General features: G+C 54.2%; 4 protein-coding genes across 4 annotated transcripts; 1 reads left to right on the top strand and 3 right to left on the bottom strand.

Annotated features, from left to right (window-relative positions):
• Positions 1-412: 412 nt before the first annotated feature.
• Positions 413-1,198, bottom strand: BDP55DRAFT_728600 (uncharacterized protein; the record flags this gene model as incomplete). Its single annotated transcript, XM_060579462.1, has 2 exons — positions 413-912; positions 955-1,198. The coding sequence occupies 2 exons, from the start codon at positions 1,196-1,198 to the stop codon at positions 413-415; spliced, it is 744 nt and encodes a 247-aa protein (XP_060429786.1).
• Positions 1,199-2,611: 1,413 nt separating this feature from the next.
• BDP55DRAFT_631965 (uncharacterized protein) lies at positions 2,612-3,184 on the top strand (the record flags this gene model as incomplete). The annotated part of the gene is made up of 1 exon (XM_060572351.1): positions 2,612-3,184. One exon carries the CDS (start codon positions 2,612-2,614, stop codon positions 3,182-3,184), a length of 573 nt encoding a protein of 190 aa, XP_060429785.1.
• A 217-nt stretch (positions 3,185-3,401) lies between these two features.
• On the bottom strand, positions 3,402-4,241 carry BDP55DRAFT_150006 (uncharacterized protein). Its single transcript, XM_060565605.1, has 3 exons — positions 3,984-4,241; positions 3,725-3,920; positions 3,402-3,670 (listed from the first exon to the last, which is right to left on the bottom strand). Exons 1-3 carry the CDS (start codon positions 4,061-4,063, stop codon positions 3,620-3,622), a joined length of 327 nt encoding a protein of 108 aa, XP_060429784.1. The 5' UTR covers positions 4,064-4,241; the 3' UTR covers positions 3,402-3,619.
• Positions 4,242-4,816: 575 nt separating this feature from the next.
• BDP55DRAFT_728597 (alpha-1,3-glucan synthase) lies at positions 4,817-12,242 on the bottom strand (the record flags this gene model as incomplete). Its single annotated transcript, XM_060579461.1, has 5 exons — positions 4,817-7,953; positions 8,010-8,251; positions 8,311-11,348; positions 11,418-11,678; positions 11,739-12,242. The coding sequence occupies 5 exons, from the start codon at positions 12,240-12,242 to the stop codon at positions 4,817-4,819; spliced, it is 7,182 nt and encodes a 2,393-aa protein (XP_060429783.1).
• Between the last annotated feature and the right edge of the window lie 3,390 nt (positions 12,243-15,632).

Below are 15,632 nucleotides of genomic sequence, written 5' to 3'. Positions count from 1 at the left end.
ACTAGGGAGACAGCTATCAAAAGGCCACGGGAGTTGAACTCTTACGATATGGTTTAATGCAAAGCCGAAAAGGTAGGTAGAGGATGATGGTTCAATCAAAAGCCGAATAGGTAGGTAGATGTCAATGACAAAGATAAGTTGACGGTAGAGAAGGAAAACGTATGGCCTACCTTAATATAGCTATGAGAATTTCCATTGATGATAATTTCTCACGCAACGGAGATAGGTTCGGGAAGGACATTCATGTTGTGTGGCTAACTTGTTGCTAGACGCATCACAGGTTTGACATGCCATGAGGTTAACGGCGGAAGCTGTTAACGGAGAAAGCTTCTAAGCTAGCTTGCCCGCGAGCAGTACGCTATGGGATATTGATACAAGAAGAACCCCTTCAGAACCATTCCCCCTCGCTTCTTTACTCCCAATGACATGACTCCTTGTACCTGGTGCACTCTGAGCAGGAATTGGACTTCTCTGCCCACTGATAGCATTTGCGCCCATCAGTCTTTTTGCACCTCTTGCACTGGCCCCATGGTTGTTCTAGCATGTTGCGTTCCTCAATCTTCTCGGCTAGTATATGTGCGTGTACGGTGCTTTCGGATTTCGGCTTGCTGTGGCCACGACATTTCGAACACGGGCACTTGCGCTTTTTCCCTCTTCTTTGGCCCGATGTCGGGGCCCTCAGAGTGGGCTTGTCGGCCATCCCATCATCCAATATGCTGTCACCCAAAGAGCCTGGAGTAATAGCATTCGACATCCCAGTGTCTGTAATCTCATCGGGAGAAGTCTCAGTATTAGGGGCCTCGGCGTCGATGGCCTCATCATCTCGAGTGGCCTTGCTTGAACTCGCAGGGCTAGGTGTATCGTTCTCTGGCTGGTTCTCAGTCGAACCGAAGTTCTTCGACAAGACAGACTCTGGGGAATTAGTGTTAGATGTTTCATCAATTGAAGCCTAACTCATCGAAGCGGCATCGTCGACGGTGTTATTCGCCAAAGTAGTCTGCTGTAGGTTGCCGAATGGACCATTGGTCTTCTTAGACCCATCCGCCCCGCCGTTATTTGACTCGTTCTCCATTTCCAAGCCTGTAGGTACTTGCTGACCATCTTCGGGCGCAGGCTGAGGATTGAACGGGCTCACCAGGAGGACATCGTAAGGGTTCACATACTGCGGGTATGAGGACGAGTCGCTGGAATTGGACATTGTTTGAGAATTGCGTGGGAACCTTGTTATTGTTGAAGAAGTAGTAGAATGATGGTTTTAGCGGTGCTGGTGGACAGTTCTGATTGATACAGAGGATACAGAAGGTGGCGATGTTGTTTGGTGGAAGTGCAACATTTCTGTCCACAAGCCAAAGAATGTCGTTCTTCACTCAACGACGCAGTGCCTTCCTTTATCTGGGTACACGATGGCCTAGGAAAGAATTGCTGGGCCTACTCGGCATCCGCGACGAAGGGTGTGGCAGGAACTTGGCCACATATGACAAGGGTCGCCGGCAAGAGCAGCAAAAAACACGACTATGGCTTTGCGGTTGCTCGAACTAGACAGAATCTATTTGGGAGAAGGCACCGACCTTGAACTAAGAGGGATCACCTCCCATCTCCATGAGGAAGTCGGACTCTTTCCATATCACGAGGCTTCTGTACTTCACTAATCTCTCTTTCCCAACGACAGGCTTCGCACCCCTTTCCCTTGCCATTCAGCAATGCAGAAACATCAGTAAACTGAGCGAAAGCTCCAGGTCATACCTCACTCTGCCAGGCTATCACCCGTTGAATTCGCACCTAATATATGGGTATGTTCCAGCACTGACATAGGCAAAGCCACACCTCTGGTAGGTCAAGGCCTCACAGGTCTCATTTTCCGCACATTTCGATAAGCACATATTAGTCAAAATTCACGAGAGATACCTACCTAACACTCAATATCACACACATCGGATATAATCAAGAGGTCTTCATAGAGGAACACAATGTACATCTCAAAGGGATTCGGGGGAACAAGATGGCCAAGGTGACACACACGCACGGTCTCTGTAGCATCGCATATATCACTTCTTGCCTGGGCAGAATCACATAATCCTTCCCGTAGCCCATCAGCCGAGCTTTCATCTACCTCCGGAATACGAAAATATCTTTGCCAGTGAGGTAAGCTGACGTCCCCATCCCACCTCCGGCCGTTTCAACCACTTCGTCGGGCCGCGACATGCGACGAATCACAGCTTCCCCGCATCGATCCTGCGCCGTACTTTACTTGGAGACAGGGTGGAAAAGCGATCCTTGGGAACCCCAACAACGAATGGGGAGTAGTTCCGTCGCTAGATTCGGTCGGAGATCCTGAAAGATGGTGTACCGACCCTTGATTGAGGGGTACGGTTTGGGCATGTTTACTCGACGGTGCCTCGGTCTTTCTGAAATATTCCTCGGCCGACCGATTGCAGCGTTTCCTGAGAAACTATCAGCCCGTCTGAGGGTTAATTAACATCAACGATTTACTCAAGTATATAAGCAAACTGACAAGACAACCTGATGAAGTCAACCCAACTTTCATTGAGACAATCCTATCTAACTATTCCCCAAAACTTTTCACCATCCCAGCTTGATCTGGTTTCACAAAATGTCTTCCCCAGCACCGAAATACAAACCCCTTCCGGCCCCCCGGCGCATAGTCACAACCCACAACGCCGAAGGCCAAGCAGTCCTCGTCGCCGATCTCGTCCCCGAACTCCCCAAATTCTCCCTCCCGGGAAACGACCTCTTCCTAGCCTACACCTCCCCCTCCCTCCCCGTTCCGCTCCCCCAAGACGCCGATCTGAACGCCTACAAGACCGACCTGACCCTGAAGCCGCCCCACGAGATCAGCATCGCCATCCCGGGCGGGCTCGCCGTTCGCATCAGCGACTTTTTGCCTGGCGGGCCGGACGCGCCGATGCATCGGACCGAGACCCTGGATACGGGCGTGCTGGTCGAGGGCGAGCTGGAGCTGGTGCTGGATAGCGGGGAGACGGCTATCCTCAAGAGGGGCGACGTGTATGTGCAGAGGGGCACGATCCACGGGTGGAGGAATGTGAGCGAGACGGAGGTGGCGAGGTTGTTTGTTGTGCTTACTGCGGCGGAGATGCCTGTTTTTGGGGGCGAGAAGTATGGGCAGGTGTTGCCTCTTCCCCCTACTGAATCGGGGGCCGAATAAGGGGGCGAATTGAGACGTCTTTCTCATATGGCTTGATGGCGGCACTGGCGAGGGGAGTCTGCTTACGGGAGATGAACGTTCATGAGGTTAGTTTGTACATGTAACTCAAAGGGAGGTTCGGACCGTCGACAATGGGCTGCTCCGTAGCATTTGACACACTACGGGAGCTTGGCGTAGCAACGGAGATGTTGAAGCAAGTGTTTTTGAGTCTCTTCAGACGTCATTGGATTTCAGGTGTTGCAACATCGACAACATCTTTGGTCGGACTACATCATGCATGCGCCATAGATCTTCACGACTAAGTGTCCCGTAGTTCTGATCCGGGCCCATCCTGAACGGCCTGTGAGATATTGACACGGTTGGTGGCGATGACACTGCAAATTGACCAAGTTGAAGTAAGCATTACTTGTATCATTATCTCGAACTTTGAGGTATTCAAATCTTCTCTCGGCAGTATCCAGTCGTGGCACCAACCGATTGGCATTTCTGTGTGGCATCAGTCAGTGACTTGTCTCCTCCGAGATGATCATGTTAACTAACCTTGGTCCAATCGCAGTTGTTAATAGCCTTGGAAGGGATGAACGCAAAGAAGGACTTCTTGTAGCGGTGGCACTCCTTAAAGTTCTGCCCGTAGTATCCAGCCGTTCCGGGATCCACGCAAGCCTTGACCGTGTCTTCGTCCCAGGGGATGTTGTCTTGCAGCCTGCCCTCGTACATGAAGTTGCTTCTCTCACACCTTGGATAGTGGAATTCAGTACGTGGTGCTCATAAACTTTACAGGGTGATGGGTGTTACGTACCAGCAAGTCTTGTACTTGGCACATGCTTCCGTAGAAGTGATGGCGACCGCCACGATCGTAGCTATGATGGACAACTTCATTTTTGGCTTCTGGTGGTAGAGCAAGCGCGTAATAGGGTTGACGGAATTAGCTTCAATAGCCAAAGTCTGCTGGGAAGGGGGACCGAATACGAATTGATATAGCTTCGACTATTCGAGATTATGAGACAGGCGGAACCGAGTCAGCGCGGTATCCAGAATCATCCTCATTTGAGCGGGTGCAAATTACACCATGTAGTGCAGTGGGTTAGCATGACTCGATACGAGATTTGGTTGCCTGCCGTACCTGCGTTTTTGATAGTTAAGCTTCTAACATAGATTGCTCTAGATGAGAGAGCCACTGAAAGGACCGATGATCCGGCACCTATGCGGCAATCGTAATTCTACGTGTGCGAACGGATGAACGTGTTGTTGAAACGCCGTTGGCGCTTCCGTGCGGACCATGCTTACCCTTGCACCAGATGGCCCTCCGGCACGGTAGGCCGGGCGGCGCGGACTTTGTCTAGGATGAGGCGAGTATCACGAGTCGTGAGGTGGCCTTCATTGGCTCAATTGTGCGCCAAGCATCACGTTTGCGAGGATTTCGCAGAATTCGTGAATCCAAGGAGTGCTTGTTGTAGTATCATTCGGCGCTGAGTATCGCGAAGGAGATCAGTTGGCACAGATAGGATAACAAGTCATTAACTCTATTAACATAGTAGTTTGGTCATTATTGAGGTTCATGTCTACTCAAGAAAAACGAAAGAAAATTCTATCCTTATCTAACCCAAACATTTCATAGCCTTTTTCTTCTTTTTAAGGCTTGCTAACTTGCTCCTTTCTGAAGAACTTGAAGTATCCAAAGCAGATAAACAGGTTGAGCAAAAGCACAACCCAAAACCAGGCGTTGGCAAACGCGATGCCCAATCCTTCGCTGATATCAGGGAAAACAGGGCCCGGACCGACGTTGTTAGGCGCGGTGGCGCGGGCCAACATTGTAAAGATGGAACCAAGGACCTGGGCGGCGACACAGGCCGCCGCGACGTGCACACGGGTGAGCGTCAGCATGAGAATCATACCAATACCCGCGCCCTGGAGACCGTCGAGGATGCCGAGCCACAGCCAAAGGACACGACTGAGGACGGCACCGGCGACGGCGCTTCCGGCCCACGGCATCCAGAGACCGATGCGGGAGGTACCCCACCAGATCTGGGCCCAGCGCGGGGCGCCAAGACCGACGGCGAACATGGGGAACAGCCAGGGATGGCTCTCGCTGGCCTTGGCCAGGCCCCAGAGGACGAGGGCCCATACGAAGATGAAGAAGAAGAGGGCAAGGATGACCATGCTCCAGACGGGCACGTGCTGGGACGCGAAGAGGAAGAACCAGTTGCGTCCGAAGAGGGTGCTGAGGAAGTAGTTCTGGATGCAGACGGCCATGAGGTACCAGGCGATGGTCTTGCGCTTCATGAGCGTCTTCCAGAGCTGGGGGATGGGGCCGGGGGTCTGGCGGTAAAAGTCGGGCAGGCCGAGGTAGAGGATGGCGCCGATGGCCCACAGGAGGACGGCAACGGGGAGGCAGATGCCCAGGAGGGCGGGCTTGCCGGCGAGAGTAGGCTTTGCAACGCTGTTGGCCTCGGCCTCGGAGACCAAACTACCCCAGGCCCAGAGACCAAGGGTGTAGAGCTGGGTAAGGCCCTGAATGATGGCGAGACGCTGGATCCACTTGGGGACGGTGGAGCCACCGTCGGTACCAAAGTTGAAGGCGAAAGCGAGGGATCCAGAAGAGGAGGCGAAGGCGTAGAGGCCGGTGGCGGCGTTCTGGAGCCAGACCATGGTGTTGTTGTCGCCAGCAAAGGGGGAGCAGCCGAGGACGAGGAAGGCGACGCCGTAGACGGCGTAGGGAGCCGAGAGCGGGTAGAGCAGAGGCATGGTGCGCGACAGGACGTACCAGAAGACGGACGAGACGAGGTAGATAGTGGCGATGATGTAGAGCTTTTCGGCGGTCTGGCCAACTTCACCAGTGAGCAGAGTCACCTGGTAGGAGTTGGTAGCGATGACCTGGTTGAGGGCCAGAAGCATCGCATAGACGGGCCAATCGCCGACACGGTACTGGAGCCACTTCCTGACACCAGTGGGCGCGACGTAGTCATCGGGGAGGTCGAATTGCGCGTTGTATGAGCCGGGCGAGTCGGGGGGTGTCCTGCTGTCGTAGGCGCCGTTCGGGTCGTCGGCAGCCATGCTGTTCATCAATCCGGACTTTCTGGCGCGACCACGCTCGAGAGGCAAGCTCAACTTGGATGAGGACTTGTTCTTGAACATGCCAAGACTCAGGCGGGAGGCGTTGGGCGAAGAGGCTCTGGATCTGGACTGTCCTCTGGCCGATGAAGGGGACGCCGAGCGACCCAACCTAGCGTCGAGGTACATGTCGAACCACTCCTTCTCGGACTTGATGAGGTAGTCCTCAATGCAAAGCTCGGAAATAGAGTTGCCGGCGTTGAGAGCCTTGAGCTTCTCCTCAAAGTGCTCGTAGAACTCACCCTTGGAGTCAGTGAAGAAGGGGTCGACCTGCTGGAGCTTGTAATCGTGTCTGTCACCGACGACGTCCTCAACACTGAGCATGGAGGCTCGCGAGGAGTTGTCCTGCTGCATGCCGAGACCTCCACCCGGGGGCGGGAGAGGCAAAGTATCGGCCATAGAGAAACCAGAGACATTGCGGCTGTGGGCTCCGTCCTGGCCAGCCGGTCCGGGAAGAGAGAAGTTGCGGCTATGGGTATCGGAGATGTTGCGACCATGTTCCATTTGTCTGCCGAACGGGCCGGGAGACCCGGCGCGAGAGCCGTACGGTGAGTCGACATAAGCGGGAGACGGTGACATGGAAGGCGATCCGGGGGTGCTGGTGTATCTCATCGGAGTCTGCATGCCGGCCGGAGTAGTGCGACCGGTGTGAAGGGTAGTGCCATCGTCATCGTAATCGGAAACCTGGCGCATCCACGCGGGGGAACGGTCGACAAGCTCGACTTCACCGCGAAGAGGCTCCTGGATGGAACCGGGGCGGGTCTTCTTGACGAGGACGTTGCCCTTCTTGAGACCCTTCTTACCGTACTTTGCGTGGGCGCTGATGACACCCTGCTGGAGCTTCTCGAGCTTCTCAAGCCACTCGGCGACGGGGAATCGCTGCTTGGCGGACCAGGCACGCATCATGGCTCTGGTCTTGGTATCCGTGTCGAGGGCGTCCTTGATGGCGTGCTTGAACTGCTTGGTAAGATGGGCGGCCTTGGTCGATTCGACCGTGTACCACCAACCGGGCATTTGACCGAGACCACCGACGCGGGCACCGACACCCAGAGCACCCTTTCTACCGAACTCGACGGCGACCAAACCGAAAGGCTCGTCTCTGGAAGGGATAAGGGCAAACTCGGCACCGCTGAAGATGTACGGCGGGAGAGCGGTGAATTCGGGCTTGGAGAAGACACGTCCGGGGTAGAGTTCCATGAGCTTGGCGAGCTTAAGAGCAGCGAAGCGTCCGTAGAGATCAATCATGGGGCCAATGGTGATGAGCTGAGCCTTGGGGTAGTTGTCGAGAACCCAAGGGAAGATATCGGCGATGAGATCGACACCCTTTTGCAGCGACCAACGTCCGACGAAGACGAAAAGCTCGGCATCGGGATCGACGTTGAGACCAGCCCATTCCTGGGCCTGGCGTCTCAAGTCACCACGGCCGGCCTCATAGGCGGGGTCGACCTCGATCTTGGGCTGGTTCATGAAGTCGTTCTTGTCCCAGTCGGCGGTATCGGTAGGATCGGGGTTGGGCAGCTGGCCGACCTTGGAGAGACCCCAGAAAATGGGGTAACGAGCGAAGGAACGATCACCGTACTTGCGGGAAACACCGACGGCACCGAATCCGTTCTGGTGGACGCGGAGGTAAGAGGCACCGGCGTGAAGCAGGTTGAAGACTGTATGGATGTCAGCAACTGATCGTGAAGTTATTAGTCCAGGCGGATTATCTTACCTGAACCGTATTGGACGTATTTCTTGACAATTTCGATATCCAAGTTGTAAGCCTTGCATACTTCGGCGCTCTCCTCGGGCGTACGCATGGGCCAGAGACCCTGGAATTCGGCGTTGTGGAGAGAAAGAGCGACGGGAATGGTCTTGGGCAACAGGTACAGAGGAGCGATGGAACCGTGGTAATCGTTAATGTGGTACATGTCGACGGGGAAACGGTTGCAAGTGTCGGCGATACATTGGTTCCTTCAAGGCTGGTTAGCATGCAATCTTCTAGGCGGCCAAACCATTGTGGTGGAACTTACCAGGCAGAGTAGTAAATAGCAGACTCCAAATCGTCCATACGAGGGGGGTAGGGCTCAGACTTGGTCTGCTTCCTGAAGACGGGCGCGTCGAGCAGAACGTAGGTGATGTTGTCCACAACGTGGTACTGTACCTTGATCTCGTACTCCTGGTCCATAATCTTGACGTACATGCTCGGCGCGATCTGATCGATGGGGTACTCGATATCACCGACGCAGGGCACGACCCACACGAGGTCCTGGTGCTTGAGAGCCTTACCCATCAACTGGGCCATGACACCCAAACCACCAATCTTGATCTTGAGGTTCCAGTCATCAATGTTGTACTCCATAGTAGCAATCAGCACCGTCTTGCGCTTGTTGCCAGCGGTCGCGGCCGCGGCGGCGGAGACGAGATCGGTCGAGCTGCGCATGCTGAGGGGAATGGCACCGGCGGCGCCCATGAAGACGTTGCGGGTCTTTTGGACCATCATGTTGAACTTGGACTGGTCGTGGACACCGTGCTCGTTGAACTTGACCTTGTAGAAGGAGCGCTTGAAGGCCTGAACGGCGGCGAGACCGGAGAGGACGGGGACGATGAAGAGAAGCAGCCACAGGAAGAACTGGATCCACATGTTGCCCTGGGGGACGAGCTGGTACTGGAAAGTGGCATCGTTCAGGACGACCTTGTAGGCGAGGTACGGCGTGGGAGGGTGGCCTGTGATATTGACGGCGTTCTCGTACAAGGACGAAGGGGGCAGACGCTCAACGACGTTGTCTCCGTCGACGTCACCGTAGACGAAAGACTGATCAGGCAGCTTGTCCGGGTTCATGCCCCAAATGCTCATCTTGAAATAGTTTGGCCACTCGTCCATGTAATGCCACGTCCACTGCGACTCGGTCGCGTGGCTCATCTTCTTGAGGAGACCGCTGTCGTAGCCGAACTGGTTGAACTTGCCCACAGCGTACATGTGCGGGATGCGACGGGGAATATCGTAGTCGATATCGGCGTGCACCTTGTACGCGCTGGAGCCGAGAAGCTTGCTGTAGTACTGAACAATGACGTGCTCGCCATCCCATTCCTGGTCCTTGGTACCGTTCCAGGACTGCTTGACGACCTTGGTGGAGGTCTCGTAGTTGGCCCAGTCGCTCCAAGATGATTCGAAGTTGGTAGAGTAGCGGAACTTGCTGGCTCCAGCCGAGGTGTGCTTGATTGTGATCGTGCCGTCATCAGCCTTGGACAAAAGGTTGCTGGAGTAGTTCGCAGTGTGAGGCCAGACGATAGCGTTGTCCTGGGCACCAATGCGGAACAGGAAGCGGTCGGTGGCCCCAATCGTTGAATTGCCAGTGGCGGTCGAGGTGTTGGTGACAATCACTTGGTGAACACCGTGCTTTACGTTCAGCAGGTTGGCCTTCCAGGAGAAGGATGAGGCCAGGGCGCCGGTCCACTCGGAAATCGTCTCGGAGATGTCCTCGCACTTGACGGAGCTCGTGTCAATTGTGGGGACGCTGTTGTCGTCGGTGTGAGACTTGAAAGTGATCGACTCTGTCACGCTGTCGCATTTCATCTTGACCGAGAACTGGAGCTCGATAGGCACGGTGTTTGAGGGGTCAGTGGACTCGATGCGGGCGTCGTGGCCGGGAACGAACTTGGTGATAGCGATGGGAGGAACCTTGAAGTCAGCCTCGGGAACGTAGGCGCGGAACTCGAAAGGAGCCATGGTGATGTTCTTGAAGCAGCCGTTGTAGCCAGTGTTACCGGCATAGGTAAGCTTCACGGGTGAGTCCTCGAGCTTCGTCGTCTGATGAGGGAAGAACAGGTTCTTGACCGTGGTGCCAGAGGTGAAGGGGGAGATGATCGCGTCATCCTCCTTGGAGCAGTCGAAAGTGTAGGTGGTTGTGACATTCCTGTTATGGTAGACGAACCAAACGGGGACGAGGTCATCGCCGAGGTCCTGGACACCGAGCTGGTAGCGCATCACACTGAAAAGACCAGTGACTGTGGCCATTCCAGAGTTACCGGGGTAGAAGAGCTCCTCGGTTTTGTTAGAAAGCTGCTCGAGCCACATGCCGTCCTGAAGAACGGGGTAGATGGTTCTCAGATGGTACATGTGCTTCAGAATGTTTCTAATGGGGTGACTGGGGTCGCGGTGATCCCAGGAGACGGTGTCATCGCGGCATCCCTCGCGGGCCTTTGAGAGGGGCATTTGGAAGTAAAGGGTTGCCTTCATGGAGTAGCAACCGTGTTGTTGCCAGGCGGGAGCAGAGGCCATAGGTTGACGACCGAACATGTAATTCTGCGCCGTGTTATCGAGGACATAGTATGCCTGCTCCTCACCCCACGTAAGCATGGGAATACCGGGCAGATGAAGAGTAGTGACGAAGAGTCCCATCAAACTGCGCTCGTGGCCAACTTCGATGGCGGGCCAACGGAAGGTATCCTGGTTCATGGCACCGAACATGTGGCGGGGGTCGACCTTGCCGGTGTTGGCGTTGATCATATCGTTGGATCTGAGAACCTCGTTCCAAGCCTCGACGAAGTTACTGGGGACATCGTAACCGGCGACACCAGTACCGTCCATACCCAGGAAAATGACCAAGAAACGGTAGAAAGAGTAGTGGAATGCGGCAGAGTCCAGGGCCTGGTGACCCTCGTCGCGCAAGAAGATGTCCATATCCTTGGCCGTCTCGTTGGTGGTGTTGTAGGCCGTATTGACGTCCTTGAACCACTGCTCGGGAGTTCTTCCGCGACCAATGTAGATGGAACCCATGGTGTTACCACCCGTAATCTCACCGGGCAGGAAGAAGTTCTCCTTGCCGAGATCGCGAGCGCACTCACGAATCTTCTTGGAGAAGAGACCCTGGGCATCGACCGTAACCTGAAGAGCTTTATCGAATCGGAATCCGTCGATATCCAACTGCTGGATCATGATGCATGAGAAATGCGCCAGCTTCTGGTTCACGGCCGGGACCCATTCTCTCAGTCTGTCTTGGACGGAAGCGAATTTGGTCAATTGACGTCGGTAATCGGGGTAAACGCCGAAAGCCTCAGTGTCACCAAACTGTTCACAGAAAAGGTTAGTCAGATTTCCCAGAATTCACAAACTTATGAAAATGGTGATAGAGCGTACCTGATCGAAGTCACCATCGTAGCAGCCGCCAAACATGTCGTAGACCTCCTGGCCAACCTCCTTGCCCTCCTCGAGGTAAAGACGGGGGAAATGCTCGCAGGTCTCGTTGTACTTGGTGGGGAACGTCCAGTCAAGGTATTGGCGGTCAGTCTTGTAGATGACATCCATTTCATGGGGCTCGAAGGGCGCTGAAGAGTTGAGGTAGTCCTTGTAGCCGATCAAGTCTCCCAGAGTGGCCATCGTGTTGTCGAAAACGATGTACTTGCACGCAAAGTTAGTTCGCATATTCATCGAGGTACTTGCCAGACTCATTCAACTTACCATTCCACGGTCGTGGACCTCCTGGATGGCTGCTTGCCATTCTGTGAGGTTGCCAAAGTGGAAATCCAGCAGTGTGTGATCTAATGGTGAGTAGGAGTCGTAGTTCCACGGCGCATTGATGAGCATTGATCCTCCAAAGTAGATTCCCTTAATGCCCATTCCTTGCAGGTAATCCAGTGTGTCGACCAGGCCGGCGATATCACCACCCCATCTCAGTTGTGTGCCTGTGATGTCTTGCTCGAGAACTGTTCCGTTGGCGCTGTCGTTTTCTGGATCACCGTTTACGAATCTGTCGAGCATGATTGTGTAAAACGGAAAGCGCCAGTTGTCTGGCGACTTTGTGAAGTCGTGGTTCTCCCACTTTCCATCGTATAGGATAGGATCTGTCGCATCCTTATTTGTGTTGAGGTTGTAATCGGCGAACTGTTCGTCGTATTTGAGACCATTAACATTATGAGACAAGACGCCCAGTAGTAGGAGCGCCTTTAGCCTTCCGAACCACATGTTGGGCGGTTTGGTCTGTGATGTTCTGATGGAGGACGCCTTGGAGGTGCGTCCTCGAAGCGAGGGTGGGTAGGCGCTGGCTGTGTGATCAAGCAATGGAAGACGCCAGAGATAAACAACAATACTTATCAGAAAAAGGGTAAGAAAAGTAAACAAAATGTAACAGCATTCATGGACCGGCGGGAAGCGAGTGATGCCAGTTTGGGGGTTTGAGCGAGAGACGAAAGATGGGAAAGATGGTTGAACGATAGTAGAGCCGTTTCCCTTTCCCACAAAATACACACACCAGAGCAAGAACGAGAGCTAGGCAGGAAATGCAGAAGCAACGTACGTCAGAGATGGGGAGGGGAGAAGGGACTACGGGATAGATGGACTTTACTATGGAGACGGAAATCTTTGAACAGCACAGCACTTGCTTGCTTGCTTGCCTCTTCTGGGCGTGTCCACGGTCCACGGGCGTGTGTGTGGTGGTAAGGGGTGGGAGGATACATGGAGTGAGAGAGGCAGACCAGACCCGCCCGGCTGCTGGGCATCGCCTCACGAAAAAGGGTCATCAGAATCCGTCATGCCCGCCGCCTGCGGAGCCCACCATTCTAGGATACGAGCTCGAAGTTTACTCATGTCTGCATCATAGCGGTGACCTCTCGGTGGTGTCTTCGGCTTCGCAGGCAGGGTTGCGGAGGGTGGCCGATTGGGTCCTAAGAATATCCTCACCAGGCCATGGGCCCGGCCATCGCGGGTGGGCTGGAACCAGCAACGCAGATCTTCCCGGTCGGGAACTTGGAGGAGCCCTGGAGGAGCCTACCCAACTACGGATAGACGTCTAGAGAGTACTGAACTTCCTAGACCTAGAAGCTAGGAAGGACGTTGGGGGTTTCTTTGTTCCACTGTCCGTCCATTGTTCGTAGAGGAGTTCGGACGGCGGTCCCCTTTCGCGCGCGTAAAGTACGTATCTCAGTATCAACGACGACCATTCTCTCCTTGGTCTGCTTTTGCTGTGTCCGCGGGCTGGACTGAGCTCGCACTGGCAAGCAAAAGAAGTTGGGAAGCGGAACCCGGGCCAAGCAGGGGTGGAGCCGCAAGAGTTGAAAAAGTCGAACTTTGCAGGATTTCTGGCGGACATGGATGTTTTCCCGGGAACCCAATCGATCCTGGGATCCTTCAGGGATCATTTGGCTTGTGTCGGGCGTGGTTTGTCCATGTTGCTCAGCCGCCGAGAGAAAGCTTCAGTAGCTTCGACGAGATGTCAGCTCAAGTGGTCCCTAGCCCTAGAGCGTTTGAAGCCGTTTATTCTGCATGTCTTGGGCGAGCGAGCTGCGAGGGGCTGGTTGACGGTCGGCGGCGGCGAGCATGGCCCATTGAATGGAGGATGCATTGCATTGCATATTTCTCTCTCGTGTCAGCAACCCGCAAACCCGCAGCATGTGGTTCTGGGCCTGGGGCTGCGTTGCTTGGGTTAAGGGAAAAGGGACCCCTTATTTTGCGTCCGAGCGGGCATGCGAGAAAGCACAGGCGAAGAAGAAGAAAAAGAATTTTCGGGAAGACTGCGATAAGGAGAACACAGCTGCCAAGCGAGTCAGGAGATGGTCCCACTAGTTACAACACGGCCGCCGGGATGTGATGGGATGGGGATGGGGATGGAACGGACTGAGCGTGATTCTGTGCCATCTGTGGATGTTGTGCTCGGCCTGTCGAATTGTCGAATGTCGACAGTCAGAAAAGAAGTGGACAGAACATCAACTTGACGTCACGGCATTGGCTCAGATTTGAGAAAGCCTGCAGCGGCACTTTTGGTGGCGAAACGTTGTGGCTTGCCTTCTCTCTCTCTCTCTCTCTCTCCTTTACTGTGTGTGACTCTGTATCCTTACTATCGTCCGCCAACCCAACACTTCATTGTAACGGCACAACTCAGTTTTGGCTAGGTAGCCGATGAGGTTATCAGTCACCTTCCTTTTTCCATGGCCCGTCAAGCCATTATCACTATCACTATCTGAATTGGTGCTACGCTGAGTCTCGGTCTGTAGCACACACTCCTAGATAGCACCGCAAGTCATACCTGAAGCCCGCATACCCATATCTCTGTCTCTACCTTTTGCCCGTCGCTTCTCGAGCTTCTCTCGGAAACTTTCTCGAACAACGAAAAAGAGACAAAGCCAACGGTTCTGTCATTCCCAGGAACTGCCCTGACCAGCTCGATGACAGGGCGGTTATACTTTAGTGCGCAGATTAGCCAGCGCCTCTAGCGCACAGAGGCTGCGGATAGTGCACAGAGAAAGGGCCAACGGCGGCCAGCGGGTGTCTGTTCCTCGTCTGATGTCTCGTATTCCGTCCGAACCGCTGGCGGACACGCGCGGGAGTGGCAGTCCTTGCAAGCTGAAACTCAAACAGCGAGGTTGGGAGAGCCTGGAAGAGGTCTGTCAACTTTGTCTCTTCAGTATGCCCAATTGCCCGTAACTATCCAATAAGGCAAGCAAATGTCGGTGAACAGTGGGGAATCAGGAGGTTTCGCAGCTCGTTGGCAGGGCTATCGTGCTTGGTGAACAAATTCTCGCCAAGGTGACCAGAAGCTTGTTTAGTCACCCCCCTTCTGCCCCTATTCCAGAGTTGGCATGACGCGGCTGCGCGAAGAAATACGGACCGGTAGTGGAGTGCCGGCTTTTTTGTGCACTCGACTCAGCCACGGACCTGCATATACGCCGCCGCCGTCATCATTCATCGAGCCGTTTAATGCAGACTATTCAGATTTATCCAGACTATCCAGACTATGCGAGGACGGTTCGAAAGCCACCCGCCGGCCCCTAAAAGCAGGCACACAACGTTCGAGCTTTTCCACCTCGCCTGTCGTATCCCCCTATAACCCCCCTTAGCACACACCCGACGGATACACATAGTACAATAAATTTCATAATCGGTAGACACCGTAATAAACTCTCCTCGTGTAAAAGGATATCGGCATATCGGCATGTCCGCCGCGCGACGACCCCCACTCTCAGCCACCAATTGGGGGAAAAGCCCCTGAGCAAGACGCAACCACACCTCCACGCATCTTGGTGAACCATCTATCTCCCCCCGGCCAGCCCGGAACGCACAGCATGAGCCCATAAACCCATAAAGTGGTCAAAATGAGCCCGGATAAAGCGATTGTGGCTCGGAGGGGGAAAAAAAAAGCAAATCCTTCAGCTTCGTCTTTTGAATACCGGCACCAACAGACATTTGCGAGTAGCTAAAGAAATTTAAATCTCGTCATAAAATGCCCGAATCCGAGCTGCCGTTAAGGCGACGGTTGCACGACGGCACCACACCTCTCAGCACCCAAACCCGATCCGTGTCCCCTGTGGTGATCGTTGCTATAAATACTCTCTGTTATCGGTGACGGAACGGCAGGGAAGA

The sequence above is a fragment of the Colletotrichum godetiae genome, assembly GCF_030913485.1.
Source record: "Colletotrichum godetiae strain CBS 193.32 chromosome Unknown BDP55scaffold_20, whole genome shotgun sequence".
Classification (NCBI taxonomy): domain Eukaryota; kingdom Fungi; phylum Ascomycota; class Sordariomycetes; order Glomerellales; family Glomerellaceae; genus Colletotrichum; species Colletotrichum godetiae.
This window is presented reverse-complemented; position numbering and strand designations above follow the sequence as displayed.